We start from the raw sequence: 17,399 nt of genomic DNA on the forward strand, positions 1-17,399 counted from the left end.
TCGTCCGATTGCCGCGATGGACAGCGACGACGAGATGATGGTGCAGCTGTTCACGGAGGAGCAGAACGCTGAGGCTGTCCGGCGGCAACAGCAGCAACTGATTCTGACGATTATGTTGCGCGTTCGCCAGTCTTTCTTCATCGTGCCTCGGCGCGGCGGCTCAAAGCCAGGCAAGAGGAGGAACATCAACCGGCATCGTCAAGCCGGCGCAATGCTGCTTGACGCCGACTACTTCAACGACGACGCGACTCATTCGCCGAAGGAATTTCGGCGCAGGTTTAGGATGAACAAGGAGCTGTACTTGAAGATTGTCTACGGCGTCAGGGAGTACGACGACTACTTCATGGCCAAGCAAGATTGCACAGGTTTGTGGGGCTTCACCTCAATTCAGAAGTGCACTGCTGCAATGCGTTGTCTTGCATACGGAGCTCCTCCAGATACAGCCAACGACTACCTACGGATGACAGAGTCGACATGTACAGAGACTCTCTTCAAGTTTTGCCGAGCCGTCATAGCGGTGTTTGCTAAAAACTATTTGAGAGCACCAAGGGCAGATGATACATCTCGGATCCTGCAAATAAATGCAGCAAGAGGGTTTCCTGGGATGCTCGGAAGCATTGACTGTATGCATTGGGGCTGGAAGAATTGCCCTTTTGCTTGGCAAGGGATCTACAAGGGGCATACTGGTGAGTGCAGTGTCATTCTTGAGGCGGTGGCAGACCATAATCTTTGGATTTGGCTGATGGGATTCGTAGCATAGAAAATAAAAATTTTCCTACCGCAAGAACGAAAACCAAGCCAAGATGCAATCTAGAAGATGGGAGCAACGAGAAGATCATGAGACTAACCCTCGAAGATTTCCAAAGCCTACGAGATTAGATCTCGTTGTTGGTGTAGTCGATCACTTGCCGCTTGCAAAAGCGCGTAGAAGATCTTGACGGTGCCACAAACGGGCAGCACCTCCGTACTCGGTCACACGTTCGGTGTTGATGACGACGTCCTCCTCCCCGTTCCAGCGGGCAGCGGAAGTAGTAGATCCTCCTCGGAATCCCGGCAGCACGACGGCGTGGTGGTGGTGGTGGTGGAGATCTCCGACAGAGTTTCGCCTAAGCTATGTGGGAGAGAGAGGGAGGAGGGAACCGCTAGGGTTTCTGGGAGAGGGGGCACTTGGGGGTGCGGCCAAGGAGGCTTTGGTGTGACCGGCCAGCCCCTCCCCTCCCCTCATTATATAGGTGGAAATCCCCAAGAGTTGTAGTCTAAGTCTTCGAATAAGACCCCAACAACAAAACCTCCCAAAGGTGGGAAACCTACTCGAGGAGGGAGTCCTACTCAAGGTGGGACTCCCACCTTTCCTTGAGGTGGGGTGGCCGGCCACCTCAGGTGGAGCCCACCTTGGACTCCTCCCCTTAGGGTTGGCCGGCCATGCAAGGTGGAGTCCCTCCGGGACTCCACTTTCCATGGTGATTTCTTCCGGACTTTTCTAGAACCTTCTAGAACCTTCCATAAATGCACCGGATCATTTCCAAACTTGGAATATGACTTCCTATATATGAATCTTATTCTCCGGACCATTCCGGAACTCCTCGTGGTGTCCTGAATCCCATCCGAGACTCCGAAAAAAACTTCGAACTCCATTCCATATTCCATATCTACTTAAACGACATCAAACCTTAAGTGTGTCACCCTACGGTTCGCGAACTATGCAGACATGGTTGAGACTTCTCTCCGACCAATAACCAATAGCGGGATCTGGAGATCCATAATGGCTCCCACATATTCAACGATGACTTAGTGATCGAATGAACCATTTACATACGATACCGATTCCCTTTGTCACGCGATATTTTACTTGTCCGAGGTTTGATCATCGGTATCTCCATACCTTGTTCAACCTCGTTCCGACAAGTACTCTTTACTCGTACCGTGGTATGTCATCTCTTATGAACCATTCATATGCTTGCAAGCTAATCAGACGACATTCCACCGAGAGGGCCCAGAGTATATCTATCCGTCATCGGGATGGACAAATCCCACTGTTGATCCATATGCCTCAACTCATACTTTCCGAATACCTAATCCCACCTTTATAACCACCCATTTACGCAGTGGCGTTTGATGTAATCAAAGTACCCTTCCGGCATAAGTGATTTATATGATCTCATGGTCGAAAGGACTAGGTAACTATGTATCGAAAGCTTATAGCAAATGAACTTAATGACGTGATCTTATGCTATGCTTAATTGGGTGTGTCCATTACATCATTCATTAATGACATAACCTTGTTATTAATAACATCCAATGTTCATGATCATGAAACAATGATCATCTATTAATCAACAAGCTAGTTATACAAGAGGCTTACTAGGGACTCCTTGTTGTTCACATAACACACATGTATCAATGTTTCAGTTAATACAATTATAGCATGGTATGTAAACATTTATCATAAACATAAAGATATATAATAACCATTTTATTATTGCCTCTTGGGCATATCTCCAACATTGGCATGCATTTTTTGGCATGGCAGGAACAAACAATGATATCAACGTATTGCAGCGCTCTCCGGTGTTTGCCAGGCTAGCTGAGGGACAAGCTCCTGCCGTGAACTTTGAGGTAACGGCCACGCATACAACAAGGGGTACTATCTAGCTGATGGTATATACCCGACGTATGCTACATTTGTGAAGACAATTCCGTCTCCAGCAAACGAGATGGACGCTTATTTTGCAACATGCCAGGAAGCAGCACGCAAGGATGTTGAGCGTGCTTTTGGGGTGCTTCAGCAGCGTTTCGCCGTTATCAGGTACCCTGCTCTCACTTGGTCTGAGTCTCAGATGTGGAAGGTGATGAACGCCTGTGTGATCATGCACAACATGATCATTGAGAACGAGCGCGACGAACCTGTGCAGGATGATCAACCATTTGATTATTAAGGGCCACTTGCTGAGGTAGAGCATGTACCCCAAGATTTTGCCTGTTTTCTTCATATGCACAATGAAATTCGAGATGCAGGTGTCCATGCACAACTTCAGACGGATCTAGCTGCGCATTTGTGGGCGAGGAGATGAGTCGCCAACAATGCATGATTTTATTTCTATTTGTTTGAATGTATGAATAATTTAATTTCCATTTATTTTATTGTATGAATGATTTAAGTACTATTTGTTTGATTGTATGAATAATTTAAGTACTATTTGTGTGATTGTATGAATTATTGAATATAGTATGAATAAAATGTGATTGATATGTTGTTTCAAAATATTGTAAAAAGGAAAAAAAGTTTTGGGGGCCGCCGTATGGGAGGTGCCGGTGTGGAAACTGCGTCCCCAAATAGAGGATGCGCTGCCGGCGCCCCCCATACAGCAGTGCTGACGACCCTGCCGGCGACTATTTGGGGGGCGCCGGTGGAAAGCGATTTTTTTTTAAATAATACACATTTTTTTTGTTTATTTCAGAAATAATACTCGGTTTTGAGATATTCCAGGAATAATACACTGTCAGGTTCAGGAAACCCGAAATTTAAAACTCGGGGTAGAGGAACCCGAAATTTCAAAATCGGGGTAGAGTAACCCGACTAATCCTGTTTCCGCGCGAAAAAGAAGGAATTGGGGTAGAGGAACCCGAAATTTCAGAATTAGGGTAGAGGAACCCGAAATTTCAAAATCGGGGTAGAGTAACCCGAAATATGCGGGAATCTCGGGGTCGCCTAACCCGATTCACTAATATCGGGTTTCTAAAACCCGATTCTTCATTTTCCTTTTCTTTCTCCTTTTTCGCCTCTCGGCAAAAGAATGAATCGGGATTGCCTGCCCCGATTTTAAGTACTCGGGTTCTGCTACCCCGATATTTAAAAATCGGGTTCAACGAACCCGACGGTGTATTATTCGTGGAAAAACCTAAAAACGAGTATTATTTCTAAAATAAACAAAAAAAAGTGTATTATTTAAAAAAAATTCGCCCGGTGGAGATGCTCTTAGATAGGGATTCTTTCGGGTACGCCGGCGCTTTTATGGGTTCCAGAACATGCCGGCACTTTTTAGGGAGCGCCGGTGCGGGCATTTTCTCTCACTAGGATCCCAATAAAGCTATTGGAAGCCTCATTAAAAGCGCAAGTGGAGATGCTCTTACAAGCCAAAAATATTCTTATGTGACACAGAAGAGAAAAGCTCGGAGTTTTAACAAGATGCACGCCCGTAGTACACGTTTCACGAGAAAATGTGACACAAAAGAGAAAAGCTCGGAGTTTTAACAAGATGCACGCACGTAGTACACGTTTCACGAGAAAATCATGCACAGAACTCCCGGTGTAGGCTTTGGGTGGCCGGTTGCTGCCTGTCAATCTGTCGATCTCTTCACTGAAGAATAAGGACAGAAGTCGCTTGTCCCGATGTCAGGGCACAAGGTGAAAGATGCTGATTCTGAGTTTGACGAGGCACTTGTTTTGTCGTTACCTTCCCAAGGGTGTTCATTTTGTTTACAAACACTTTCGTGGACCATGTGTTGTCCGGGCCGTGTTTGATGTAGCTGTTAGTTATTGTGCCTCTTAGAACTTGACTTTTCTTTCTCCCTTTCAATAAGCTGGTTACGTGCATTATCAACATTTCAAATTTTCCAAGAAGGTTGGAATGAGTTTTCTCTTCAAGAGACATTGCTTGCTCTGGCAATTTATAACCCAGGTTCGGTTGTCCAATGGTGGAGTCACATTCAGGCAATCTGTGAAGGGCAAGGCAAGCTTGAAAGCTTCTCAACTGTGGCATATATGTGTGCTTTGGAACATTTGGAATGAGCGTAACAGGAGGATCTTGCAAAATTCAAAGATTAAGCCGGCTAAGGTTGCTAGTAAAACAAAAGTCGAGTTGGTACAGCTTATATTTTTCGATAAAGTGGTACAGCTTATATATAATGCAAACATGCATAGCTCCTCTTGTTCGCTTAAAAAGACCTTCATAGAAAAATTGAGGCCCAAATGTACACATTTTCCCTGACCCTTCTCTCTCTTCCCCTCCGTTTTGAGAGTCTACCCTCGTCTGCGAGCTCTCCCCCGACTCGTCTCCAGCGGCGCCGCTGCTTGGAGCGGGGAATGAAGAAAAGCTCAATGTGTATAGTTTAGATGTAGGTTTGGCTTTGTGCCAGTGTGGGGCTTCATGCACGTAGTTTGGAGCAGGACCTCCGATCTGTTCGGCCAGATCTGGGGCAAGTTAGGGTTCCTCCTCCATTTGCTTCAACTCGGGAGGTCAGAGATGAAGAAGACGGGGAGTGCCACAGTACGCTAATAAGTCGTGTTCCGTGCTGAGCGCTCAAGTTACTACAACAGGTGCCCCTACTTTCTCAAGTCGGCCGTGGCGGTTGGGGGGGGGGGGGGGGGCTCGCCGTTCTCTAACCGACTGCGGGGGGAGAAGGGGAGGTGCAGAGAGATGCGGCTCGTCATCAGAAGGGCGGAATCAAGCTTGTCCATGCTGCTCTGGAATCTGGTAGTGCGGCGGTGCTTGCTCGATCCCGCAACTCCCTCGTCGGGCGCCTGTGACGGTGAACTCCACATGTTGTGCGTCGAAAGGAAGAAATCAAGCATCTCCATGTCGGTGACGGGCTCGCAGGCGCTCTTTGTGGCCGAACGGCGGCCACTCTTCCTCTAGGGTCGGTGACGGTGAGCTCCGAGCGATGCCTGCTGATCATCTTCAAACTCTATGCCTTGATGCCAAATCGGAGGAACTTTGACTTCAATGCATGACTCCCTCCTCACCGCTCCAAGTGGTGTCATCCCCAGCGACGGTGAGGGTGACTACATTGACGTCATTCGCGATGGAGAAGGAGCTATCCTCGATCACATTTTCAGGAAACCCACAAAGGACCTCAGTGCAACATGGAGGGACGTGTGTGTAATTTTCATTTCCGTGTTGTTCCTTTTTGTAATTTGTATGGCAACCAGTGATGTTTAATGAAATCTCTCGGTCCGTCGGGACCGGCTCCTTTTAAAAAAATGTACACATTTTTGTTCTGCAAGCCATGTATGTGCAATTATTTGTTCTGATGAAAAAGGGTATTCAACTAATAGACCTATTATTATGTATATTTTTTTTGCGTGCAATCTTGCTGCTCCCGCTTTGGCCTGATGACGAGCTATGGAAACATCAATTTCTTAGATGACTTAAACATGCAAATAAAGGAAAATTTCGGGACTGAATCCGTGGACTGTTGTGTGTGAGCAACGGGCGTAGTAGCACATGATACATAAGTAAGTCGCTCGATCGTCTCCTTACGTAGTACATAGGTAGGTACGTCTCACTCTCATGTGCGCTGTGCGCAGGACGATGTGTGATCACCTCGTACATCATGTACGCGCGTGTGTACGACGTCTCACAAACTAGCATGACCGCGCACGACGTACAACACCTCCACGGACCATAGGCCGGTGGCACCGCCGGACACACGCAGTACGACGTTGCGGGGCTCACATACTCTAACCCTATGAGCCCCTTCGAGAGGTTTTTTCTCCCCATTGTACATCGGGTCTGCACACATGACACGACCCAACCCGACCCGCAGCTCCTAAGTTATCACTTAGCCGCACCTCTTACCGAGCTGACACCGACTCAGTCCCATGTATGCTCAGCCCTCACCACTGAGCCTTTGTCATCCCCGCACAGGCCTATCCTCTTGGCCACACATAGCTTGGCAAGCGGCATCGCATAAGCTAGCGAAAGTATATTGTCTAGTTTAAACACGGAAATTCAATTTGGAACATGATCGGAAAAATATTTTGAAATGTTCAAAAAATTCGAACAAAAAATTTCTCGCTTACGTATCAACATTTTACGTGCGCACACCAAGTCTTGCGAAAAACCGACATTTTTTGTGACTTGTGCGAAAAAGATAAACAAAACGTCTCGTACATAACCTTTTTTTACAGAAAAATTTGTCTTTTTTACAGATGACACTCAAAATGTCGATTTTCTGTGGAACCACTTTGGGAACGTGTAGAATTTCGAGATGTATCCACTAAATTTTGTGTTCAAATTTTTCAACATTTTAAAAGTGCATTTAAAATGAAGTTTAAAAACCGGGAGCATATGCTCCCGGGTGCCAAAACGCCACTCCCGTTTAAACAAGACTATAGTTTGCTAAAGAAAATTGGCCACACATAGCTTGGCAAACCCAAAGATTGTGCCGCTTTGCATCCCTACTCAGGTGGAGCACTTGGTCTAAGTAGACCAATCACACCGATTCAGCGAGGCTAATCCGGGGCACATGATGTTGATCAAGGGTGCGGATTAGCGGGTCTAGTAGAGGGAGTTGAGAGAAATCATGAAACTACAAGGTACACTCTCCAATTGGTAGGTGACACGCAGTCCACGTTAGGTAGCTAAGTGGCACAAACAATCTTTGGAAGAAGACCATATAAACCACATATATGTTTTATTCAAACCTTGTAATAAATTCGTAAGTAATATTTAAAACTCACAATTTCGGCAAATACTAAAAATCAGAAATATCTATACATAGGAAAAACATGAACATATGTATGAACATTCATGAGAAATAGAATTACTCATGAATCTTTGTTTTTTACAGAATAATATGGATTTTTTTTCACTGTGCTGTTAAATTCACAACACTTAAATCACCCGTGTTATATATGTGACTCTTCTTAGTAATTTTTCTAAATTTAATTTGTTTTGTAAGTTCTTTATTTCTTTGTTGAGTTCTCTACGATTACAGAAAAAAATATATCTTGAAACCCACTGTCACATCTTTAGTCATACGTACCACTTTGATTCTCATGCGTGATAAACATTGGGAGCGTGACAAAATTGTAGTCAGACCTGTGTGTGGCTTTGCAGTTTACGTGGCGAAGCTAAATTCGTACACTTGTCACGAGAAAACCATGCACTGAACTCCCCTTTCCGTCCGTCCTGGGCTCCTCGAAATAGGCTTTCGCCCCGCTATATTAATATAGCAACCGACCGATACAACGAAACAGCTGGGGCCGCAGCACAATCGAGCCCAAACGAAAAGAAAAAGAAAAGAAAAAGAAACTAATGCCAACACCGACAGATTGACGAAAACGAGGATGACTCCGCAACCGCTGCGCCCTCCGGAGAAGTACCACCACGCTCCTAGCACGTCGAGACGCCGCATACCAAGCAGCACCTTCAACAAGGGAACGACGACGACGCCGCGTCAGAGTCGGACATGTCGACACGGATTTCTCCTGACCACCAAACCCACCACCCTGAACGCCCCGACGTGCTCCACCAAACATGCCACCAACCAGCACACGCCACCACGGTTTTGTAGTCACCCTCGCCGTCGCACTGTGGTCACCGGAACAGGGCCTATAGGGAGAGACGACAAGCAGCAGGGACGGGGGTAGCGGTACCACAACCGGGCGGGAGGGAACTACCTCCACCGCTTTCGCGGTCGCCGACCGGACATGGCAACGAGGGCACACCAGGCCCAAACTGGCCCGGCCAGGCCCAAACTGGCCCGTAAAGCCCTACTGCCAAGCTGCAGCAGGCCGGCCGCAGCGCCGCCACCACCCAACCACCGCCGCCACGCCATCTCCGCCGCCAGGGAGCACCGCCGGCGCGCCGAAAACGCAGGCAGCTCCGCCGCCAAGTAGCAGCGCCGCCGTCCCTCCTCCCACCCGGCGCGCGGGTCTCACGCCGCCGCGCCGGACCGCCGCCAGCCGAGCAGCACCGCACCGCCAAGGAGCCCCCGCGCCCCCGCCGCGCCGCGGGTAAAGTCAGCCCGCCGCCGCCGGCACCGCGCGGGCAACGCCCGGCGGCCCACGCCGGCGGCGACGGCCGGGGGAAGGGAGAGGAGGAGTACTGGGAGGTGGCGGCACCTAGGGTTCGCCCGTCGCCGGGGGGGGGGGGGGGGGGGGGCGAGCGACCGAACGGTTTCCAGCGCCCCCTGCGTGCTGTTTTCTGGCCCCGTCCTGGGCTATGGACCCGATACGCATGAGACTGACCAGCTCCAGCGCAACTACCTCGTTTTGTTTCTCTTCCACACACATACGCAAGACCCGATCGATTCGTGCTAGGCTGGAAAACAGCCCTGCGTTACCTTACCTTCGTATTATCTTTTTGGCCAAAAAAAAAAGAAACTAACAAAGCCATGCCGTTCAGGGAATACCGCTTCGTTCCGACAGAACACCAAGACAGTCGACAAGCTCGAATGGCCAGGATGAGCGAAGACGGCTTCGTTCCGATCAAGCGGACCAGAACCTAAGTTACTCATGTATCTCTATTCTCTACCGTGTAGTATCACTAGTAAAAAATGGATCGTTCGTCCGGAGCTTCAGTGCCGACCATGGTTGGGTCCGGGACTAATGTAAGCATTAGTCCCGGTTCCAATTGCTAGGACGACGCACGGGCACAGCCAGCTTTAGTCCCGGGTCTAATAGGACTATCACTCCCAGTTGAAGATATCAACCGGGATTAAAGGGGTTGCGGCAGGCTGCGGCCGGTGCGAGCCCGTTTAGTCCTGGTTGTTGTCCTCAACCGGGACTAAAGTTTTATCACCTTTAGTTCCAGTTAGAGACACCAACCGGGACTAAAAACATTTTAGGTTTTTTGCGCTCCACACACACCCCCTGGATCGCTTTTTTTTAGTTTTGTAAAATAAAAAAAAATTGATAGAAAGTTCAAAATAAAAAATCCTTTCAGATGTATGGGTTAGGTGATCTAGTTATTATGAAAAATAACAAACATGAATTTCGACTTATTTTGCAAAACAAACTGTATTTTTCGGTAAAATGGCTGCGCATTTTGCATACGAACTTGAAAAAAATGTTTAATATATGAAAATGTATCTACGCGAAAAGTTACATCCGATTTCACCGGCCAGAGGAAATATGAAAAAAATCAAATTTTAGGTTTTGCCAAAAAAAATATAAAAAAATTATAAAAATTATTGTTATTTATTTATTCAAGATTATTATTACATCGTTATTTTTGTTTATTCAAATAATTATTTGGAATTCAAACAATAAAGAAGTGTGACATCGTGACCGAGAGGTTAATAAGATTGATATGATACTAATATCAATAAGATGTGTACTTGGAAGCTTGTACGGAAGGAACTCAAAAGTTAAGCATGCTTAGGCTGGAATAGTTTGAGGATAGGTGACCGATCGAGAAGTTTGACCATGAGTAAGCACTTTGACTAGAGATTAAAGATCACTAAACTAGTCAAATAACTCAAATACTAGAAATTCTGAAGAAATTAGGAAAAAAATTGAATGGAAAACATAAAATAAAGGTCCTCCAGCGCTCGATCGCACTCAACACGTGGAGGCTTTAGTCCTGGTTGGTGGTGTTACCAACCAGGACTAAAGGTCCTCCAGCCACAACACTCGACCGCGGCCACGTGGAGGCCTTTAGTCCTGGTTGGTGGGCAACCGGGACTAAAAAACGAGGCCTTTAGTCCCGATTTCGTTGTCCCGGTTGGAAAACCAGGAATAGAGCCCGTTCCCAACCGGGACTAGAGCCCCTTTTTCTACTAGTGTAGTTTCTAAATACGTATATTATTGATTATTAAAATAACATTTTAAGCGACTAACTATCACTTAGGCGTAATTCTTTTGGACCATTTGAACAATCTAGTGGTAAGAAGAACGGTTGCACAACGGGTGTTCTGTACTTTCCCGCCGACGAGCTCGCGAAGCTTTCGATGGCCGCGGTGGCAATCCACCTATCCGTTGGGAAGCTTGGGAAGTGGGCGTGCCGATGGGCTCTAGCGGCCATTTTGCCGATGATGCTGAGGCATCATGTGCCAATGATGCCGAGGCATCATGCTCCAGGGAGGGCGTAGGTGGCAACGATGCAGAGGCATTAGGCACTGGCAAGGGCATCTTCGCTGACGAGGACGTCGTCGACATCTTCTCTGGTGATGAGGAGGATGATTAGTACATTGTTAATCTTGTTTTTATGGGTCATATATATGTATGTAATATGTAATGTGAAGTTAGCAGGCTTTTTATCAGAGGAAGGTCAACCATGATTGATTGAAGCCTTTCCAACCGATGCCCAAATATTATTGACGATCTTTTGCAAATGGAAGGGCAACCATGTTTGGTTGGTGCTTTTTCGGTCTAAGCCCAACTATATTATGAACTCTTCTTCAAGATTTATACCGCAGATAGACTCTATGCAATGTTGCATACAATTTTCTCTGTTTTATGCTCAAATGGTTGTAGATAAACAGTGTGTGTGGTAGAGCGTGCACATATTTTTAACAAAATACACACAACTTTTCAGATTTAAAGCGCGTACGAATTTAGACCACACAGTTGTTTCGGGAAACATCATGAATCTCGACCACGGCTTTTTCTAAGAAACACCGTGTGCCAAGTTCAGCCCACTATAGTCCGGCAGACGCAACCTTACCATTTTTTCGGATATAAGATCAGTAGGGTCCCTGTAAGGTCTCACTCCATGACAACCTCTACTCCCTATTTAGGACAACACATTAGACACCTTGCTTTCCCGGAGTCACCTGGTCGACCAAGCGGGAGCTAACTAGATTCTGGAGCCCTACTGCGAGGATGTAGATGACCTCGCCGCGGCTTCTTCATCGTGCACTCATGCCGACCCACGCGGTCGAAGGACGGATGTGACACCGATAACTCCGGTCAAGCCGACTCGTCCACGCAAGCTCCATTGTGTGCACATGAATCATTTCCGAAGGTATACGTTCTTACCAAGCATCTTAACTTAAATATAGTACGGATTTGCACTGTAAGTACAGTTATGAATGCTGGATTTATTAGAATATTGTGGTAGGATCGATTTGTTATGTTTTATATATACTTGAAGGTTTCTTTGTTAGATCTATATGTTCGGACTAGATGTATAAGCTAGATTGATATTATAAGATATTATTGTTACATCTATATGTTTTTCTGTACTTTTTACGTATTTAACTCTAACTATTATCTTATAATAGGGATACTATTTTGATGACACTGCATAATAATTAGTCAGCATCGACTCTGCATCATCATTCCTGTGTAAGAATAGAAATCATTTGAACTTACATTTATTTAATTTTAAAATTCCTATGTTTATGTTCTAACTCCATTGTTTTTTGTGTGCAGTTTTCTTGTCTTGTGCCATGAATTTAGCAAAATGGAGAGCTGCATCCAAATTATGCCTAGCGAGAATGCACACATACAGGTTTGTTACCACATGTGCCAAAGGAAAAAAGAAGTAGAAGGTCACAACAGAGGTGGGGTGGGGTGAATCATTGCCAGCACAATCGGCATGTCATGAGACAACAACATAACCAAGAACTTTTTCTACCGTTCTCATGTGTATAGCTGGAAGAATATATGTCGAAGTACATGTATACATGTGGTGTATTAAATGAACGATCAAATAGAAATGAGTTTCGCTAATGTGTTTGCATGAAATTTTTAGTTATGTGTTGCATTTGGGTTATTGCTTGATGTTGCATAGAAAAAACGTAAGTGATGCATGCAAAAAAGCATATGGTTGGTCGAAACAACCATGTGCCATCTGAGTTGAACACATACGCCTGGTTCAATATTAATTGTTTGTGATCGTAAAATTCGTTGATGGGTGAGTATAACAAATCGTTTGTGATGACCCTCCATATTGCAAACTATTTGCAAAACTAAGACATGTGCGTAGAGGGGCCCTTCTATGTGCGCTATAGAGATGCATCGTCCACCCTTTCATAGTGACGGTTAGGTAAACGGTCTGTGAATGGTCATTTCAGCCGTGTGTGAAAGCATGTACGTTTAGTACTAATGCAATATGTGAATGGTCCTTTGACTTTGGTCTACTGAGACTAGATAGCGGACAATGTAACTGTTTGTAGAGATTAAAAAGCTCGCTCAAGGTTAGAAAACACCAACGTCATATGTCCGTGGATTATCTGCATTGTACAACATATGATAACTGCAAGCATTCTTTGTGATAATTGGACATCATTACATTAGTTATAAGCATTGATCATCGTTGCTTTATTGCACACATAAACTGTCAGGTGCATTTTGCTGAGCTGAATGCTGCCTTGGGACATCTACCACAAATTTGTTCTTGATACATATTATCAATAAAAAAAATACAATGAACTCTATTTCATCTGCTCATATATAGAGATGAGCAGCCAGCTGTGGTTTAGCTTAAAAACCAGGTGTTCAGATAGGGCCAAGCTCACATTGCCTTTCTAAAGACTTTTTTTTCCAGAGCATGCCAAAGGCGTGGCTTATCTTTATAGAAGGAAGAATAAAATTACAAGAAGGCAAACCCAATTCCGAACAATTAGGAAGGCTCAACTCAGTCTCAACTCAAGAGCGCTCAAACAAATCATACTCTCCTGAAAAACCCAAGCCTACTCACTCTCACAGCGTTGCCTCCCTCCAAAGATTGCTAACTCCCTCTCAACTCATCCTTAATGCGATCAGGAAGCTGTAGCACAGAGAAATGCTCCCTAGTGTAACCACAAACTCTCGTGTTTCTCCGTTTCCAAAGTATCCACGCAACCAGGATCACAAGAGTATCAAATTTCCTTCTGGCCCCATCCTGCACTTGTCCCCTCGCAAGAAGCCACCATCCCTCACACGTGTTGTCCCATTGCGGTTGTTGAATTTGCAGCCCCACTGAGAGAAGACATATGTGCCATACGTGTCTCGTGTATGTGCACTGAATGATGATGTTGGAGTGTGAGTTAGTACAGTAGTACTCTGGTAGAATCTAGAGTATTTTAATGAATGTTGGAGTCTTAGTATAATAGTAGTGTCCTAGGAGAGTCTAGAATATTTCATTAGAGTGTTGAAATCTGAGTTAGTATCTTAGCAGAGTCGGGAGTATTTTAGGGAGTATTAGTATAGTAGTAGTAGTGTCTAGATTATTCTAGTGTATGAGTGAAGATGTAAGCCTAAGTTGAGCTATATATAAGAAGGTGTGGAGGTCCAAGGGACCATCCCATCCAAAATTTCTCTCCTAAAATCAACATGGTATCAGAGCTAGGCTCCTCCTCCTAGTCCTAACCCAAGCCACCACCATTCCACCACTGCAACACCCAGTCCAGCACTCCAGCTATTGTCGTTAACAACACCGAGCGCATTGTAGTCACCTACGCGGCGGGAGGCCGCACCCCGTTGCTCTGTGTGGGCGGTAGCCACCTCATGTTGCAGGTGCGTCATGTGAGGCTTGGTTGCTACTCTACACTGGGTGTTGCTCCGGAAGCTAGTTATAATGGTCAATTGAGGTGCTAAGAGGAGGAGAATAAGTTTGGGGACCAAGAGAAAGTGGAGGTGTAGTAGCACCTCTGATCTGGTTAGTGCTTGTGACGGTAAAGCACACGTCCGTTGGGAACCCCAAGAGGAAGGTGTGATGCGTACAGCAGCAAGTTTTCCCTCAGTAAGAAACCAAGGTTATCGAACCAGTAGGAGATGAAGGCCACGTGAAGGTTGTTGGTGGAGGAGTGTAGTGAGGCGCAACACCAGGGATTCCGGCGCCAACGTGGAACCTGCACAACACAATCAAAATACTTTGCCCCAACTTAACAGTGAGGTTGTCAATCTCACCGGCTTGCTGTAAACAAAGGATTAAACGTATGGTGTGGAGAATGATGTTTGTTTGCAAAGAACAGCAGAGAACAATGATTGCAGTAGATTGTATTTCAGATGTAAAAGAATGGACCGGGGTCCACAGTTCACTAGTGGTGTCTCTCCAATAAGATAAATAGCATGTTGGGTGAACAAATTACAGTTGGGCAATTGACAAATATAGAGGGCATAACAATGCACATACATACCATGATGACTAATATGAGATTTACTTAGGGCATTACGACAAAGAACATAGACCGCTATCCAGCATGCATCTATGCCTAAAAAGTCCACCTTCGGGTTAGCATCCGCACCCCTTCCAGTATTAAGTTGCAAACAATAGACAATTGCATTAAGTACTGTGTGTAATGTAAACAATACAAATATCCTTAGACAAAGCATTGATGTTTTATCCCTAGTGGCAACAGCACATCCACAACCTTAGAACTTTACATCCTTGTCCCAGATTCAATGGAGGCATGAACCCACTATCGAGCATAAATACCCCCTCTTGGAGTTACAAGTATCAACTTGGCCAGAGCCTCTACTAGCAACGGAGAGCATGCAAGATCATAAACAACACATATATGATAGACCGATAATCAACTTGACATAGTATTCCATATTCATCGGATCCCAACAAACACAACATGTAGCATTACAAATAGATGATCTTGATCATGATAGGCAGCTCACAAGATCTAAACATGATAGCACAAGAGGAGAAGACAACCATCTAGCTACTGCTATGGACCCATAGTCCAAGGATGAACTACTCACGCATCAGTCCGGAGGCGGGCATGGTGATGTAGAGCCCTCCGGTGATGATTCCCCTCTCCGGCAGGGTGCCGGAGGCGATCTCCTGAATCCCCCGAGATGGGATTGACGGCGGCGGCGTCTCCGTAACTTTTCTCGTATCGTGGCTCTCGGTACTAGGGTTTTCGCGACGGAGAGAATATATAGGCGAAGGGGCAGAGTCGGGGACGCTCGAGGGCCCACCCCATAGGGCGGCGCGGCCGGGGGGTGGGCCGCGCCCCCTAGGGTGTGGCCGCCTCGTCGCCCCTCTTCGTCTCCTCTTCGGACTTCGGAAGGCTCCGTGGAAAATAAGACCGTGGGCTTTTGTTTCGTCCAATTCGAGAATATTTCTTTGTAGGATTTACGAAACCAAAAACAACGAAAACGAGGAGCGGCGCTTCGGCATCTTGTTAATAGGTTAGTGCCGGAAAATGCATCAAAATGATATAAAGTGTATATAAAACATGTGAGTATTGTCATAAAACTAGCATGGAACATAAGAAATTATAGATACGTTTGAGACGTATCAAGCATCCCCAAGCTTAGTTCCTACTCGGCCTCGAGTAGGTAAACGATAACAAGGATAATTTCTGAAGTGACATGCTACTATCATAATCTTGATCAATACTATTGTAAAGCATATGAGATGAATGAAGTGATTCAAAGCAATGGTAAAGATAATGACTAAACAACTGAATCATATAGCAAAGACTTTTCATGAATAGTACTTTCAAGACAAGCATCAATAAGTCTTGCATAAGAGTTAACTCATAAAGCAATAAATTCTTAATAGAAGGTTTTGAAGCAACACAAAGGAAGATATAAGTTTCAGCAGTTGCTTTCAACTTTCAACATGTATATCTCATGGATAATTGTCAAAACAAAGTAATATGATGAGTGCAGATAAGCAAGTATGTAGGAATCAATGCACACAGTTGACACAAGTGTTTGCTTCTAAGATGGAAAGAAGTAGGTAAACTGACTCAACATAAAGTAAAAGAAAGGCCCTTCGCAGAGGGAAGCAGGGATTACTCATGTGCTAGAGCTTTTTATTTTGAAAACATGGAAACAATTTTGTCAACGGTAGTAATAATTCATATGTGTTATGCATAAAACATCCTATAAGTTGCAAGCCTCATGCATCGAATACCAATAGTGCTTGCACATTGTCCTAATTAGCTCGGATTTCCATGGATTATCATTGCATTACATATGTTTCAACCAAGTGTCACAAAGGGGTACCTCTATGTCACCTGTACAAAGGTCCAAGGAGATAGATCGCATTTGATTTCTCGTTTTTGATAAATCTCAACTTGAGGACATCCATACCGGGACAACATAGAAAACAGATAATGGACTCCTCTTTAATGCTTAAGCATTCAACAACAAATAATATTCTCATAAGAGATTGAGGATTAGTGTCCAAGCTGAAACTTCCACCATGATACATGGCTTTGGTTAGCGGCCCAATGTTCTTCTCTAGCAATATGCATACTCAAACCATTCAACTCATGGCAAATCACCCTTACTTCAGACAAGATGAACATGCATAGCAACTCACATGATATTCAACAAAAGAACAGTTGATGGCGTCCCCAGGAACATGGTTACCGCTCAACAAGCAACTTATAAGAAATAAGATACATAAGCGACATATTCTTTACCACAATAGTTTTTAAGCTACTTTCCCATGAGCTATATATTGCAAAGACAAGGAATGAAATTTTTAAAGGTAGCACGCAAGCAATTTACTTTGAATGGCAGAGAAATACCACATAGTAGGTAGTTATGGTGGACACAAATGGCATAAGTTTTGGCTCAAGGTTTTGGATGCACGAGAAGCATTCCCTCTCAGTACAAGGCTTGGGCTAGCAAGGTTGTTTGAAGCAAACACAAGTATGAACCGGTACAGCAAAACTTACATAAGAACATATTGCAAGCATTATAAGACTCTACACTGTCTTCCTTGTTGTTCAAACACCTTTACCAGAAAATATCTAGACTTTAGAGAGACCAA

The 17,399-nt window shown here is 45.0% G+C and overlaps 1 protein-coding gene across 1 annotated transcript; it reads left to right on the forward strand.

Moving 5' to 3' along the window:
• Positions 1-283: 283 nt before the first annotated feature.
• On the forward strand, positions 284-2,936 carry LOC139835096 (uncharacterized). Its single transcript, XM_071825077.1, has 2 exons — positions 284-476; positions 2,707-2,936. Exons 1-2 carry the CDS (start codon positions 284-286, stop codon positions 2,934-2,936), a joined length of 423 nt encoding a protein of 140 aa, XP_071681178.1.
• The last annotated feature ends 14,463 nt before the right edge of the window (positions 2,937-17,399 follow it).

The sequence above is a fragment of the Lolium perenne genome, chromosome 2, assembly GCF_019359855.2.
Source record: "Lolium perenne isolate Kyuss_39 chromosome 2, Kyuss_2.0, whole genome shotgun sequence".
NCBI classification, from domain to species: Eukaryota; Viridiplantae; Streptophyta; class Magnoliopsida; order Poales; family Poaceae; genus Lolium; species Lolium perenne.